General features: G+C 49.1%; 7 protein-coding genes across 7 annotated transcripts; 3 read left to right on the top strand and 4 right to left on the bottom strand.

The window, feature by feature from the left end:
• Positions 1–303: 303 nt before the first annotated feature.
• On the top strand, positions 304–1,620 carry KD926_000764 (uncharacterized protein; the record flags this gene model as incomplete). Its single annotated transcript, XM_053104579.1, has 4 exons — positions 304–739; positions 799–1,076; positions 1,331–1,364; positions 1,418–1,620. 4 exons carry the CDS (start codon positions 304–306, stop codon positions 1,618–1,620), a joined length of 951 nt encoding a protein of 316 aa, XP_052952172.1.
• Positions 1,621–1,929: 309 nt separating this feature from the next.
• Positions 1,930–2,457, bottom strand: KD926_000763 (uncharacterized protein; the record flags this gene model as incomplete). Its single annotated transcript, XM_053104578.1, has 1 exon — positions 1,930–2,457. One exon carries the CDS (start codon positions 2,455–2,457, stop codon positions 1,930–1,932), a length of 528 nt encoding a protein of 175 aa, XP_052952171.1.
• A 799-nt stretch (positions 2,458–3,256) lies between these two features.
• Positions 3,257–3,748, bottom strand: KD926_000762 (uncharacterized protein; the record flags this gene model as incomplete). Its single annotated transcript, XM_053104576.1, has 1 exon — positions 3,257–3,748. One exon carries the CDS (start codon positions 3,746–3,748, stop codon positions 3,257–3,259), a length of 492 nt encoding a protein of 163 aa, XP_052952170.1.
• A 2,804-nt stretch (positions 3,749–6,552) lies between these two features.
• KD926_000761 (uncharacterized protein) lies at positions 6,553–7,279 on the top strand (the record flags this gene model as incomplete). Its single annotated transcript, XM_053104575.1, has 3 exons — positions 6,553–6,840; positions 6,896–7,058; positions 7,116–7,279. 3 exons carry the CDS (start codon positions 6,553–6,555, stop codon positions 7,277–7,279), a joined length of 615 nt encoding a protein of 204 aa, XP_052952169.1.
• Positions 7,280–7,586: 307 nt separating this feature from the next.
• On the bottom strand, positions 7,587–8,505 carry KD926_000760 (uncharacterized protein; the record flags this gene model as incomplete). Its single annotated transcript, XM_053104574.1, has 2 exons — positions 7,587–8,124; positions 8,198–8,505. The coding sequence occupies 2 exons, from the start codon at positions 8,503–8,505 to the stop codon at positions 7,587–7,589; spliced, it is 846 nt and encodes a 281-aa protein (XP_052952168.1).
• Positions 8,506–8,977: 472 nt separating this feature from the next.
• On the top strand, positions 8,978–10,354 carry KD926_000759 (putative salicylate synthetase; the record flags this gene model as incomplete). The annotated part of the gene is made up of 1 exon (XM_053104573.1): positions 8,978–10,354. One exon carries the CDS (start codon positions 8,978–8,980, stop codon positions 10,352–10,354), a length of 1,377 nt encoding a protein of 458 aa, XP_052952167.1.
• A 785-nt stretch (positions 10,355–11,139) lies between these two features.
• KD926_000758 (amino acid permease) lies at positions 11,140–13,097 on the bottom strand (the record flags this gene model as incomplete). The annotated part of the gene is made up of 8 exons (XM_053104572.1): positions 11,140–11,573; positions 11,621–11,821; positions 11,873–12,180; positions 12,240–12,350; positions 12,401–12,588; positions 12,646–12,773; positions 12,829–12,950; positions 13,003–13,097. The coding sequence occupies 8 exons, from the start codon at positions 13,095–13,097 to the stop codon at positions 11,140–11,142; spliced, it is 1,587 nt and encodes a 528-aa protein (XP_052952166.1).
• Positions 13,098–15,481: the final 2,384 nt, after the last annotated feature.

The raw sequence follows: 15,481 nt of genomic DNA, 5'->3' as shown, positions 1-15,481 counted from the left end.
TCACTCTGGTCAAAGAGAGAACGGATGTACCGGCTAAGAGGTGTTGTATAGCCGGTGAATCTGGTCTATGCTCTTTTCCCCTTAGCATTGTGAAAGAACGCTAATAATGCCTGCATTCTACTCTACTCGGATAATACTCGAAACGGAATATCCGCGGTGTGAATCCTTCTGCCTTGATATCGTCTCTCCGGCATATAGAAGTAATCGCATGTCCTGGTTAGTGCTCCCATCCTTACTGTGCTCTTTTGAGGAATGATACCTGTAGACTTGGTAGATTAATTAGACTTCGACGCGAATAACAGGATGTTTCAGGGCAGCGCCATCACCCTAGCCCAGGAAGGCGGCTACTTCGACTCCGACCAGCGCAGTTGCGCGTCCGCACCGTCTCCCGCCAAAGAGACTCTGAGACAACAGTGGAGTCGGCTCCTCTGTGTCTTCATCTACCTCGCTGAGGAACATCTCACGATGCGCCTCGGACTAGGCTCTCTCGTCCCCGAGGGACCCGCACAGACGGTGCGCAACCGGCTGTCGACCATGTTTTCCAGTCTGCTGCCCGACAGCGCCATCTGGGATAGCTATTACGGCCTCTTCACCGAGACCAAGAAGGCGAGGGTTTGGGTTCAGTCGCTTCGGAAGACGGGCGGGCCTAACGCGGTTGATGAGCATATCCTACCGGAGCTGGAACATATTGACCGAGCGTTGAGTCGCTGGCGGCGACAACATGTCAGCCTGAAGTCATGTATATTGTCACCCTTCCATACCTATATATCCCAAAGGTTACTGACGCGGAGAGACCAGGTAAGTTCAGTCTACTCAGCATGTGCATGGACCTCGAATATCATTACTCCGTGATGTACAGCTTCGCGCTGGCGAGCTACATCCTTCACAACATGTCGGCCGAGGACTTGAATGAACAAAAGCGGGCATCACTTCTGCAGCTTATCAGTCGAGAATCTCAGGCCAGCCATATAATGTTGTCCATGACAGTCAACAAGATCGGACGGTCCCGAATGATGCGCTATCTCCCGGTACGGTGCTGGCTGTTCATAGTCGCTGCCGGTCTACACTTACTGAAGGTGAGTCGAATCATCTGAATCATTTGAACCCGGCTGCCACACAAAGGAGCAAGCAATCCGCGTGTCCCCGACAGTTTTGTGCGCGGGTACTGCCAAAAACCAACCCCCCATTCCTATAAAGTACGCTGATGGCCAATCCCCACGTAGCCGAGTCTCACGAGAACATCTGCCTCTTGCGGGACTTCATCACTGCGATCCGCAACGGATCCCCGGATGACTTGCACATGGCAATGCGATATGCCCGATCCCTCTAGCTCGTCCTTAACGCCTCCTTGCATTCTTCATACGGTGAGGCGCCGGCGCAGGGGAACCTCCGGAAAGCAGCGGTGGCTGGCCGATAGCCGGGGTTGTTGCGGATAGTAACATTGCAGTGGCGGCGGCGGAGGCAAGCTTGAACGCGGCCTATCCTCCCGGGTGCCTGCCTACGCCGGCGCTGGGTGATCTCAGCCTACTCGATTTCCCTACTGGGCTGATTAACCCCGGGGATCCGTTTCAGTGGTGGGAAATTGGAGGCTTTGGCACGATGGGTGGACCGCGCATCTAGAGAGGTGTTTGAGGTTCCATATCCCTTCTTTTCTGTCTCTCTGTATCTCATTGCATGTTCTCCGCGATCATACTCAAAGACCCGTTTATATGAGTAACGATGAAACACGGTTTGTTTCAGCTCAGATAGATGTCTCCAATTATGAATATTCGCTGGTCAATTGTACTTCTGAGTGCCACATATAGCGCAAAAATCACCTCACAGTAATATGTACATATTGTCTTCCTATACAAAAGAGTGGAGCCGACCTCACCGCACATTTGACAACCAATCCACCAACAAACTCGACCCACATAGATATAAAACCTCTTACATACCATCCGCAAGCATGGCATTGACAATCTGCACATGACGATCGCCATTCTCATCGCTCCATTCATTATCATAGTTCAAGCCATACGGCCAGAAGTGACTCCCACCGCAGCTGATTTTCGCATCGTCGCCATCCCACGACTGCAGCAAAGGCGTCGCCGTCGGCCAGTTATTATCCGCGCAAAGCGTATCGAAGGCTTCCGTCTGGCCCACACCAAGGGTGTGCGAGATTTCATGCAGAGCCGTCCGCTCGTTCATGTAGGCGCGGTCCGAACCGAATCGAAGCGTGCCGTCGTAGTTGGCCTCCGCGGTCGGAACACCGGGCGCGTAAGAGACGTGAATATCTTTGCTGGCGTCGCCGAGGCGAGAGTGTCGGGCCACTGCGGCTTCCATGGCGGCCTCGATCAGACCGTAGGCTTCTGTTTCATCGGAAGAGGGATTGGAGGCTTTGTCGAGTGACCAGGTCAGGGCAGCGGAGGCTGTTGATGCAGCGGCGATCACGCTGACGAAACGGAGGAAATGCATGATGTCCTGGCTGGCGATGTATTGTAGGGAAGGGGTCGATTATTAGAAGATCACCAAGTTCATGAACGGGTGTGGAGAATGGGGAGGATAGGACTTTCAGGATACCCTGAATATTTCCACGGTACATTCATCCCTATTTATATGGAGATAGTCCTCCAATTCTAAATAAAGGAGTGACTCGGAATGAAACAGATCACCACTGTGATCTGCGTTTGACATTATTCTTCACGGTGTTTTTCTCTGACAGTGCCAGACACTCATTTGTTATGTCTCGCGGTAGCGTCTTGGCTCTTTGATAGCATCGTTTCAGCTTCATTAACAGTTGGAATCTTCCACCGCTTGGAGTTTCTAACGGCGGGACGGAGACTTGGCAATCAAGCAAATACAGAAGTCCTACACTTCATATTAATAGCTCTTATCAATTGGCTTTTAATAAGGAAGATCCGCAGTATACTTAAATACTACCTTATATGGATTCCCCACCAATCCTGTAGAGGTCTGTAGAGGGTTAAATATACGGTTTGTTTCTTGTAAAAATAGACATTCTACTGACATTCTACTGATATTCTAAAAACTATAATCTTTCTGTGAGTCAGCAAATTCCACAGGATACAGAAACTCACTGAACCAAATCCCAAAAGCCCATCGTCTGCGCAAGCCAACCGCCAATCATCCCGACCTATCGAACAAATGGCACCATCTCCCTCTCTCCAGATCGTGTGTCACCCCCGCCGACACCCTGAGGCCGTGGAATCTGTTTTAATCCCTTCTTGATACCTTGTTCGATCTAACGTCTTCCTTAAGATACACTAGCCACGCCAATTCTCTTGATAGATAAAGTTTCCTCGACCACGGCCCCCGCGAGTTCCTTGACCAGACCCTCGGCGACGACGTTGGGCTTCTTCTTCCTCGCCCCTGTTTCCCACGGTGGCAGGACCTGTCGATAATGAGCCGCGTGCCGAACCCCTACCACCCCGCTGTCTTCCTTGATGATGTCTGGGGGCAATCTGAGTAGACTGTGATCGTTGTAGTTGTTGATGATGCGGTGCAGGTGGTCTACTTGCCGAGCTTGCGCCTGGCCCTTGCGTTGGGACTGCAGGTGTTCGAGGTATTGTTTGTGTTGGCGGGGATAATTTGCCATAACACCCTGGATAAACTGCTGGGGTAGAGATTGCAAAGACGAGGAGATTGATATCGCGGATTTCGTTGAAAGAATTCTCCTAGGGCGTGCTTGAGGGGATTCGTTCTCTAGATTCTGCAGCTTGTCTTCCAGCCGGAGGGCCTGCTCCATGGCGTCGACTAAGGAACTTGTCCATAATGTATCTATCCTTTGATTCTCTCGGCGGCTGGCCATTATGCCGGTGGCGCAAACGAAGGCTACGGTGATAGAACAATATGAGAGAGGTTGTAATGGAATTGTAGAAGGGAAAATGAGGATGGACTGTAGAGAAAACCAAGAGAGTCAGGTTTGGCGAAGAATAGTGAATTGCGAGCAAGTTTCCCATTCATTGAATGTGCTATGAGAAATCTACTTTTGCCGCTCAACAAGTTCGATGAACTGGTTAGAGAGATAAACCCGATCCTCTAAGTCCGCCTTGCTCTCCGATAATTCACATACTACGTCTCTAGCAGTCTGTAAGTACAAGTACTGGCTGCGAAACGCTGTCCAGTGTTTCGTATTCGGCCGTGGAGTGAAGGGATCATTCTTGAAGAATGCATTGACGGCTTGCTGGACAGCCTCCAAGTCCATAGAGAGAGAACGGCAGAGATCAAATCTAGCATCCACATAGTGTGCTTCCCTAAGACATTGGTGATCGTCATGTATTCCTTATCATTGGTCTCATCTCTTCTAGGTGGGGGAGCCAAAACAAACTCCACGTCGTTGCCATCCATCCCCCCAAGCCAGTGCAGTGTGGCCAAGGCTTCGCCCATCATAGCGGTGTAACAATCGATATCGTAGGGTGATATCCCCAACTCAGTCATTTGGTCTACATGTAGCGGGAAGTTTTGTAGAGAGAAGCCTCGGAACCTGGAGCGCACATTCATCGCCGTTCGGTAGGTACGTTGACGGCCGATATAGGACCTAATCAAACAGGCCTAGTTACTCGAGCTGGCCATAATCTGGAGGCTAGTTTCTGGAGGGAACTGACAGTACTTCTCCACCAGAAAGCCCCTGGTATCTTCGGGGAACGGAGGTATGCGCTCAGAGCAGATGGCGTTGCAGGGTAAATAGCTAGGTGGAAATAAAGGGAGATTCTCCGTCCACCAGGTTGTGTCTTCTGGTTTTATGAATTGGTAGCACTGTAGGATACAGACATGAGGATGTCCACGACAGCTTTTGGTGAGTACTAATTGTTTGAAGGCATCCAGCGCGCGTTGATGCATTCTGAAATCATTTGCGAGTGATCAGTTTGGTCCCTCATCTTCACGTTTGATGGCGGGGCCATGAAGGCTTCTGGCCCATACAGTTCCACAAAAACCGGAACCGATATTGGAATAATTTTGTTGAGGCATGTGGTAGGTAATCATAGGGTGCAATGGTTCTGGTGACAGTGAGATGCTAGCGGAGGCGGAAGATTTCCAAGGGTACTCTTAGGATTGAAGTCGGCACTTGTATGGGTCATTCAATGACTAACTTTTGGGCCAGAAGCGAGGAGACCCGATTCTCAGCGTCACTTTTGCTTCATTCGCGTGTTTCTTTCCGCTGGCAATGGAAAACTAACTTAATTTTGTCGTTTTATCTAAGCAGTAGCTCATTCACCTACTTACGGATTAATTTTCCGCTGTTTACTCAGTTCGAGTATCAGCGGGACCCTGTAAGACTACCAACGTATTCATACAGGACTACAATTGTTACCAAACTCTAAGACAATCTAGATTCTCTTCTGCGTTAGAAGACAGCTTGAAAGCGATCCAAGCTCCCTCTTTAACTATACTCGGTCATAGTGGGCGCACAATGCGAGACCGGATTAATATCATGGCAGAGGCTTGCCAACGCTGTAAGGAGAATGTGTTGATTAGAATAAATTAAAATATATGAATTTTTGGCTGGACTAGGACTTGAGGCCTGTTGAAGACTTTGAGAAGAACGTAAGATTGGCAAAGACCAGTAAACATGTTTTGTTCAAGCTCAGCATGGAGCGACAATACTAATCAAATTGCACTATACATTCCATATCTATGGAGCAACTGGTACATACGACCACAGGGTGTGGAGAACAGGGCTTCCCGTCCGCTCAGCCGTACTTAAGCCACACGCCGGCAGGTTAGTAGTTGGGTGGGTGACCACCAGCGAATCCCTGCTGTTGTATGTTTTTTGTTTTGTTTATTTTTTATGCTTCTCTACTCCCCTTCCTTCCCTCCCTCCCCAAAATCGTACTATTTCAACCCGATCATGCAACGCCTCGCGCATTGACTAAAACAGTTCGTTTTTGATGGCTGTCTTCTCCTGCTAGGAGTTTTTCTCAGGCAGGCATCATTCTCGACCCACACGGTAAAATAGAGGAAAGTCTACGATACACGCCCGAGCATTTCTACCCTGTAAAGATCGGTGATGTATTCCGCTCAAGGTACCAGGTAGTTAGAAAACTTGGATATGGGGGCTATTCCACGGTGTGGCTCTGTAGAGGTCTACAGTAAGTTCCAATTCCAGTAACATTGAGATTGAGAGCTGAAAGGTGGTAGGCAACATGCCTACGTTACATTGAAAATGTACGAACATGACTCCAGCCATAGGAGAAGGGAAAAGGAAGTGTACAAACATCTCAGCAATGTTAACTCAAGCCTTACAGGATCTTTGCTGGTGTGACGCGCTTTGGCCGACTTTCAAGTCAGCCTTGCGGATAACACCTACTCCTATCAATGCCTTGTGCATCCTCCGCTAGCTATGAGTCTATGCGAGCTGCGCAATCGGACTAGAGACAAGGTGCTTCCAGAAGATTTACTTAAACCAACTTTAATTCACATACTTCTTGCTCTCGACTTTCTTTACACAGAAGCTAAGATTGTTCATACTGCCTAATCTTGCTTGTGAAACTCTGCATTGTCCTAGAATTTCCTATTGTCTTAACCACAGACCTCCAAGAAAATAATATCATGCTAAGTGTGGAGTATGAGTCAATTCTCGTCGATTTCGAAGAAGCCGAGAGATCCAACCCTAGCCCTCGCAAAATCATTGGAGATCGGGTGATATATGCCTCCCACGATCTGGGGACCCCAAAGGTACATGGCCGACCCATCTTGTCGGACTTCGGGGAAGCTCGCTTTATCTCGAGCCTAGGAAAACAGTGGGAAGATGTCCAACCTTTAGTCTATCGGGCTCCGGAGGTTGTATTGCGAATGCCATGGAGTGAAAAAATTGACATTTGGAATTTAGGGGTCCTTGTATGCACGCCCACAAACCAACTTGCCTGGTGCCAAAAATTAACTAGCCACATAGGCCTGGGATCTTTTTGAGAGAAAGCATCTCTTTTACGCCCGCGATCCAAACAGGAACGTCTCGGACAGCCACCATCTCGCTGGGGTTATAGCATTCATGGGCGCGCCACCTAAGGAAATGCTTCATAATAGCGAATATGCGATGAAATTCTTTGATCCTGACGGTAAGGTTATCTGTTCTTGTTCTTGCCATGTGTGGACGGAACTGACATACAATTCAGGCAACTGGATAGACACTGCCGAAATTCCCTCTATGTCTCTGGAGAAGCTGGAAGAAAATCTGGAGAATACACAACAAAATTTGTTTCCCTGCTTCATGCGGGAGATGCTCCAATGGCAACCAGAAGATCGAGCATCTGCGAAAGAATTACTGGCGGATCCTTAGCTGAAGTCAATCTAATTCTATGCAGGTATTGGATTTTGAATTCTACGTTCATGATCGGCCTCATGACCAGTCTCATCGTCTCTGTCTACGTAGTAGGTTCAGGATTTTGTCAGGCTAACCGAGTTAGACTTTTCGCGGGCATGATTTACTGGTATATTTGGACGGTTGTACTACCGCGACGAGGCGGTTATCGACTGGACGAGAAAAGCGATATACATTATGACGGCACCATTACCAAACGACTTGTTCACTGCTATGGTTTGGATTAGAGGGAAGATTTTGTATATAACTAGTCCTATTGGTCGATCTACTCCTCGTTCGTCGAATAGAAAACAAGAGCTCGAACCTCAATACTCTCTCTCGCCTCCTCTTCTTCGGTGCCTGGAATCGCAAACGCTGAATGCGGCACCCTTCGTGCTCGCCCATCTGTCTTCGACTCGAAACACTTGAACAGCGTCACCATGTCAGGTGTTTGTCGGTCCCGGTAGTACCACCGAATCCGCGGGTTCGGTTTAACCAAGCATGTCTCGCCGACTTTGTCTGGATAGATCACTTTAATCGGGACGAGGTCGTCATCGGACACTGTTGAGGCGTCGGCCACAGCAAGCGGATCTCGAAGAATGGGTTTCAGAGGCCGCCAGACATTGATGATTTGGTACCGATACTTCAGGAGCTCGCTAGCTTCGTCCCCGAGATAGTACTCCACCCTTTTTTTGGCTGCGGCATCGGTCTGGTCAATGTGGACACGCTGTATGGGTCCGCGAGCTTGCGGTGAGGAGCCTTGAAAATCTCTGGCTGCGCGGTGGATGGTGTGGTCGAAGACGTAGGTGCGTGATGCGCCGGTTCTAGAGAGAATGTTTAGGTAGGGTTCATTGTTGATTGGGTTGTCATTTGAAAATATGGATGAGGGTAACCGACACGTCTTTGATGAGTTTGTCGATTTCGGGGTAGTAGAGGCGCTTGATCTGGTCGTTATCGATTTCGCAGAGATCTTTCGTCTGGCTTGTGTGATGGTGGAATTGGAAGCCGTTGTTGTCAAGCGTGTAATATTGTTCGCGACCACTTACGTCGTGGAAGACGACTGGAATGGCCGTTGTTGGGCGGATGTATGAGCTGGGTTTTCCGACGTAGATTGGGGTGAGATGCGAGCCGTCGGGCTGCTCTTCGATGAAGTTGAGTGTTGTTTGGACGTCGTGTGGTGGCATTGGTGCTGAGGATTCGGTCATGATCTCTGTTGTTAGTGATGAGTTGCCATGACTTTGGGCTCCGTTTCTTATCCTTGGTATATAAATGAGATGGTTTCAAGGGAGATGCGTCTCGAGCAAAACGTCCAGCCTGAAAGCTGGGGCATCCTTTCATGTAAATTGTGTATGGCGTTGAGTCTTCCGCTGTATCCTTGCTTCGGACACAATAGATGCAAGGGAGAAGATCTCCCATGCAAAATGTCAATTCATTCATGAACTTTAATCTGTCCAGATGATGTGTCCCATACATGAATGCGTACGTCATCGTGAACAAACAATACATATGTACGGTCCTGCAGGTAGGATCAATACTTATCTGCAAGCCAAGCTTCACATTATGCTGATCATTTTCTGTACTCCTGCTGGATGTCCATGACCCTCATGACTTTTCACCCGACAACGTTCTCCAGTAACCCCAGTCCCTACCAGTTCCCTCCCACTACTTGACACCAACATGATCGAGCCTAACAAATCAATCACTTTCCCGGCCCCTGAGGATCCATTAGACGCTGTCGTCGCAATTCTATCACACCAAAAATCAAAGAACCACTATATCTACGAACGAGAAGAAACATGGTATATCGGGCTAGACAGCTACGCTTCCCTGATCGTGAGCTCCAATGGTGCACAACTGACCCGGTCTTTCCGAAATGAAGACGAACAGGCCTTCTCGATTACTGAGCCTCTACCTGTCCTTGCGCGGGACTTCATCTCGGATTACTCCTCCCACAGCAATATCTTTGGTCACGTCGGGTTCAATTACTCGGCTCATGTCTTTGGTCAGCCGTATGTGCCTGGGCAATGGCCGCTGCTAAGTCTTATGGTGCCGTGCACCCAGGTGGCCGTTTCTCGAGATGGGATAACCGTATCTGGCCATGTGGAGGAGGAGATTCGATCATTGTGCAAATTCTTGAAGGTCTACCTCTCGCATGCAAGTCCAGCGAAAGATACGAAGCCCGCCTGCGAAATGATGATCGATCTCCGGGTCAATGAAACCGAGTACAAGGATCGAGTTTCCACCGCAGTATCGGAGATCCAATGTGGGCACTACGCCAAGGTCGTTCCGTCGCGCATCGTGCATCTTCCGGGCCGGGTGGACATGCTGGCCACGTTACAGCACGGCCGTCGCTCGAATACCCCGGCTCGAACCTTCTCCTTCAATCATAGGGGCTTCCAAGCTACTGGCTTTAGTCCTGAGTTGATCGTATCGATCACGGGTCGCGATGTCCGTACGGAAGCAGTAGCCGGGACGCAGTTGCGCGACAACACGACAGATCCCAACGGCGCTCCGAGTGGACTGTTAAACGACCCCAAAGAGGTGATGGAGCATGTCGACGCCATTAGAGGCTCCATGAAACGGCTCACGCGGGTCTGTTCCCCGAGAACCATCGCTGTCAGCGACTTCCTATCGGTCGTGGATCGCGGAAACGTCCAGCATCTCTGCTCCCATGTTTCCGGACGTCTCTTCCCGGATAAAGATGGCTGGGACGCTCTGCCGGGACTAGCGATTGCTGTGCCAGGGGATGAAGCGCGCTGTATCTCGAAGGAAGAGGCTATGCATAAATTCGAGCCCGTGCCGCGAGAACTGTACTGTGGAGCTATGGTTATGATTGATCCGAGCGCGGATTTCTTTGAGGCGACCCTCGCTTTGCGCAGTGTGTTTCAGGATCAGAAGCGTCAGTGGCTTCAGGGCGGAGCTGGCATATCTGCTCATTCGGATCCTGATCGCGAGTTTGTGGGAACGTGCGAGAAATTGGCTAGTGTTGACCCTTATGTGGTTCCGGAATCGCCGCTCTGTCGAGAAGGTGAGCGATGGAAACGGTCAACATAAGCTATGACTTGGCTTGGGCTGAATCTGCTGGAGAGAAAATCAAAGGGCAGTCAGTGAACGGTGGTCTGTAAAGTGCTGTCGAGTGGTGTATCCATAGAGTTCATCGAGCTTGCGGTAGGTATAGGTATAGAAAAAAGTATAACGGGAGCGACCAACACATTTTTATCATCTTTTTCCACTCCATTCCGATACTAAATAAGCATATTTGCAGGAAGAAGACAAGACAGGCGTGAAAGAGGCAAGAAAACAAAAAAAGAAAAAGATATGACAAGAGTGGGATTCGAACCCACGCCCCTTTCGAGACTAGGAATATTCTTTAGAATATGAAAGATCAGATCACCTGACCCTAGCGCCTTAGACCGCTCGGCCATCTTGCCTAATGGATAAAAATAGGCGAATAGTTTTACTTTATATGCTAAAAGTCATGATTACCTGCTCACACATCTTGTTCAGGGAGGCATGGTTGGAACCGGGTGGATTGTCTGGTCTAGGCATATTTGAAATTTTTTTCTCAAAAGACTTCTAGAGTAATAGCAAGTAATTGTTTGAATTCGGCTCGAAATTATCGAGAAAATCAAGTTGTGGTGGGGTTGCTGTCGATTTCGAGAGCAGTTATATATCTGCCGCAGAGTGCAACCGCATGTGTGATCGACGGACACTTTTTGGAGCAGCACCACACACATTATAAAAGATGAAAGCAATCACATACCACTTGACGAATAACTATCTATTTTCAATATCCATAGACCTCATGAAACAAAAAAGGATCCCGCCCGATCGAAGAACTAGAAAATCCATGACAAAAACCGCCGATAAACCCGCTTCAGACCTGTCGCATTGGCCAGCTTGATCCTATCCTCCTCCTTCTTCCGGGCCTTCTCCTCATCGTAAGGAATGGTAGAAACGCCCGTGCTCAAATCGGCCTCCATGGACCTGACGCGGCGAGTACCCTGGTGGATCTTGTAACCGAAGACACACAGGAGGTAGAAGGGGATGCCGATGTACTGAACGATGAAGATCCGGTAGTTGAATTTCTTGCCAGTGAATAGCTCGCTGCCCTTACCCAGGTTGAAGATGCAGAGAAAAACCAAAGCGACCATGGATCCCCATTCGCGGAACGGCGCCCGGTATGCGAAGCGGTCGGAAGGAATATTTTGAATCTTGACAGCCCTGCAGAAGGCGATGTGTGTCGTTAAGATAGAGATCCAAGTGAGAACGCCTATGCGAGGGTTAGCGTAGACAGGCAGAGGCATAAGGAAGTCATACTAAAACCAACGATCATTTCCATCAAATAACTGAACACTGTTTGGGTGTTCGAGCTCATACTCAGGTATGCCAGCAAGGAGAACAAAAAAGGTATGACGACCACCAAAACTGGGGTTCCGCGACTATTCGTTCGAGTCAGAATGGCGGGTGCTTTCCCGTCCAGCGCGATGCCATAGATCGTACGGGTGGCCAGAAAGAAGTCTAGCATTAGATTAGCATGCAGGTGAAAAGAAACAAGAGATGGCAACAGACCGGTAGTGGAAGTAGCTGTGATGAATATCAGCATTAAACCGTTTATCACATGGTCTAGACCCTTGATATTTGCTAGCTCAACCGCCGCGACGAAAGGCGACGCAGCGGCAGTGGTGTGGGAGCTGGACGCAAATGCCAGCTTGGGAGTGTCGTATGGAACGACCATTCCCAGGAGAAAAATTGACAGAATGAAGATCGAGAAGATCCGGAGGAAGGTCAAACGAACTGCCCCGGCCATCGCAGTTCTTGGGTTCTTTCTTTCGGTGACGGGTACTCCCACCAGTTCCGTCCCACCAAATGCATAGGCACTGTGATGATGAGCAAAGGGGCTTTGTCAACTCTACAAGTGCTGGGACGAAGAACTGACGCATGCACCATCGTACTCCAGGCCCGGTAGAATCTCCCCCTAGGTCCCGAGACATCGAAATCCGCAAAGGCACCAGGGTTTTTCCAATACCTGAACCCAAGTCGATCGCGACTATACGATAATTAGACTCATCAAGGTAGAAAATGGGACAAGGAGCTTACTTGGGTCCGCCACCCAGTGCGACGATGAGCATCAAGACAATCGTTCCGCACAGAAGAGTCATCTTCAACAAGGCGAGCCAGAACTGGAATTCCCCAAAGGCTTTGAGCGTGATCAAGTTGATTATCAAGACCACTATCAAGGCGACGGTGACAATCGCGGACGATTTGACTGTATCTCCAACCCAGAACTGTTGAAACAAACATGTCAGCTAAATCCGACATGACGGGTGCGATCCGAAGGCCACCTTCATTATTAGCGACGCCGCGACGAGGTGATTCGGTGTCGACAGAAGGTATTTTAGAGCATTGCAATACCCCGTGGCGAAACCAAGGGCAGGGTCTACAAAGCGTGATGCGTAGCCACCGGCCCCAGCTATACGCAAAGATCAGGGAAAGTCCAACAAAGCGATGGAAGTGCCATCACTGACTTAGCATGGGCGCAAATGAACTCATCTCCCCCAAGGCTGATAGGACCAGGAAGGCAACGAAACCGATGATGCTGTAGTTTAGAAGAATACCGGCGGGGCCACTTCTTGCGAGTCCAAAGCCGCTGTATCGGAGTTTGAGTAGGGCACATCATCAAGGTATCGGGGGTTCCTTACGATCCCACAAGCAGACCCGTGCTGAGAGCGCTGCCGATGAAAATGATGCCGAGACGATGATTCTTCAAGATCTTGTGCTCGAGAGGGTTTTCCATAGTGTCGAATGACAGAATGGCTTTGAAAAAAGCCTAGAAAATCTATTCAGAGCAGGGGTGAAGATGATGTCGGTTGATGTTGCCATGATGCATTTGGGGAAGGTGCGCGCAGTACTCATAGCTTTGGCTCTTTCCTTCCCAACCATCTCTCCTCGGTGAATGATGACAGAGAGATGAAGACCAGAGTAAGTAGAGTATGATGTTCTAGAGGACCTTCTATCACCAATGAGTCAATTCTTGTCATCCCGAGATAGCTACGTAGTGATCGCCTGAAGTCGGTTCTTGACTTGGACCAGTTCTAGAAACTTCTTATTGAGGCCGAGATGAGAAAAGCACCAAAAATTGTAATTCGAAGTACCATCGAAAACTCTTCTTGTGTGCAATTATCAAAGTGAATACCAACTCAACTGTGTTGGATAACACAATAATAGAAGAAAAAAACAACGCCCGATGTGGGGCTCGAACCCACAGCCTTTCGGTTAAAAGCCGAACGCGCTTACCAATTGTGCCAACCGGGCTTGGTTATGTAACTTTGCCAGCTTTATGCATTAACTATAGCCTCGCATTCCAGCTATGGGAAAGCTAATCCCCACTGGGCATGGTCGGCCTCAGGCCTCGGTACAACTAGATAGCTCCATCGTATACGAGCGATGGTTCATACCAACGAATTCCGATTGGACAATCAATTAATTACTGCAGGTGACTACTATGAAATAAGACTATCTGTTGCAACTGCATTTGATTGCATGCTCATCACATGCGAACCGGGAAAATTACCACGAAAAGCAGCTAGCAGCCTCGCTTAAACCGGGTGGTTCTACATTCCTACAGTCGAGCAGCAAAGATGGAAATGGTAAGCGACGAACATGAAACCGACAAGCATTAACTGAGCAGCAGAACAGGATTTGCGGCGTGATATGCTGCACGCCACGTCGTTTAGCAAAGCGCCTCTATTGCATCTTTCAGGCGGCCCTAGGAACTGAAAGTCCCCCCGACGCCCGAGTCCAGTCAAGTCCACTCGGGAAGTTGAAGCGCAAGACGTGCATGCCACCGACCTGCAGCAGGAACGCCACTGAGAACTAACAGGGGAAAGTCCTGTTTCTTGGATAGAGGAGCGGATCTGTCCGCTTACACTAGATTTAGCTAATTGTTCTCCTAGATATTCCAGCTGCCTGTTCTGGTAACTGCGTCCTGACCTGACAGCGCTTCATGCAGGTGGCTCATCCGGCGTCCAGATACCGGTGGTGATTAGCCTATGATCTGCGAGGATCGGGTTTGTTGAACCCCCGGGTGGGCTGAGGAGATTGGCAACGGCTATCTGTACGTGAGACGAAGAGGAAGGAGGAAGATGTAGGTCGCTAAGGAGTACTGATTATGGCATGGATCTTCTGAAGATTGGGTGCATTACTTCGTAGATCACTTCACCAACGGATGTGGAAACGGGCCGCAGTACCTAGAATCATGTTGGGTTCGACTATAGTCCATACGCTGACACCAAAGCTTCAGATCGTTCGCGCCACCCAAGTGAATGGCGGAGCTGGAATGATTTATAGCTCCGTTCAAATGCGGAGGCTTTTGTCAAATCATAAAAGTTCAGAATTAGATGGATCGCGCAATCTGGCTCGTTTTAGTCTATCTGATCAGCACCTACTGCTTTAGTTCGTCGTCGGTGCATATCCACTCACATTCTGCTGAATACACGTCAGATCTGGGAAACGATAAGGATAGATTACACCAAGTAGCTTTATCTCCTAGCAAGAAGCGCCCCGTCCACCGGAGAGTTTCTGAGCAGGAAATAACCCCAGAGACGCCATTAGGTGAGATATGGGTCGTCAGACCTTGTCTTATCTATTTGCTTGCCCAATGTCGGACGATGTCCGAGATTTTGCCGGGGGTCTCACCTGTCCAGCAGGCACTATGGAATTATGTTGACAGCCAATGGCAAGATAGACTAAATGCATAATGAACTAGCATAATATAAGCACCACCAGTTAGAATTGAGCCAGGAAGCGTAGCGAGTGGCGATGACGGACCCTGAATAATTTAAAAACATTCATAAAATGGTTAGTATGTCGGTGGCTGAGTGTGCTAAGCTGACGCGATCAAGCGGCCGAGAGGTAGTAGAATCCTGCAGAAAGTATATTTCTTGAAGAACCACAGCGAAAGGGAGATCGCGTCCCGTTCCCCAACGGTGTGCTGTAGGTGAAACCGTGTGTGTTTATGAAGGATACACTGAAACCTACTATCGAGCCCGTCACAGTGACTTCCACTAGCACGTTGAAAGAATAGTTGCTGCGGGATGCTTTTGCAGTCTCAATTAGCAGTTAGCACGTAGTTTTTGAGAGAGGTTAAACCAATAGCACGGATGATGGGGGCCCACCTTC

This window comes from Aspergillus affinis (genome assembly GCF_023601865.1).
Source record: "Aspergillus affinis strain CMG 70 chromosome Unknown NODE_115_length_114903_cov_91_584772, whole genome shotgun sequence".
In the NCBI taxonomy this organism is placed as follows: Eukaryota; Fungi; Ascomycota; class Eurotiomycetes; order Eurotiales; family Aspergillaceae; genus Aspergillus; species Aspergillus affinis.
Note: the sequence above shows the minus strand (reverse complement) of the source record. Positions and strands in the feature narration are given on the sequence as shown.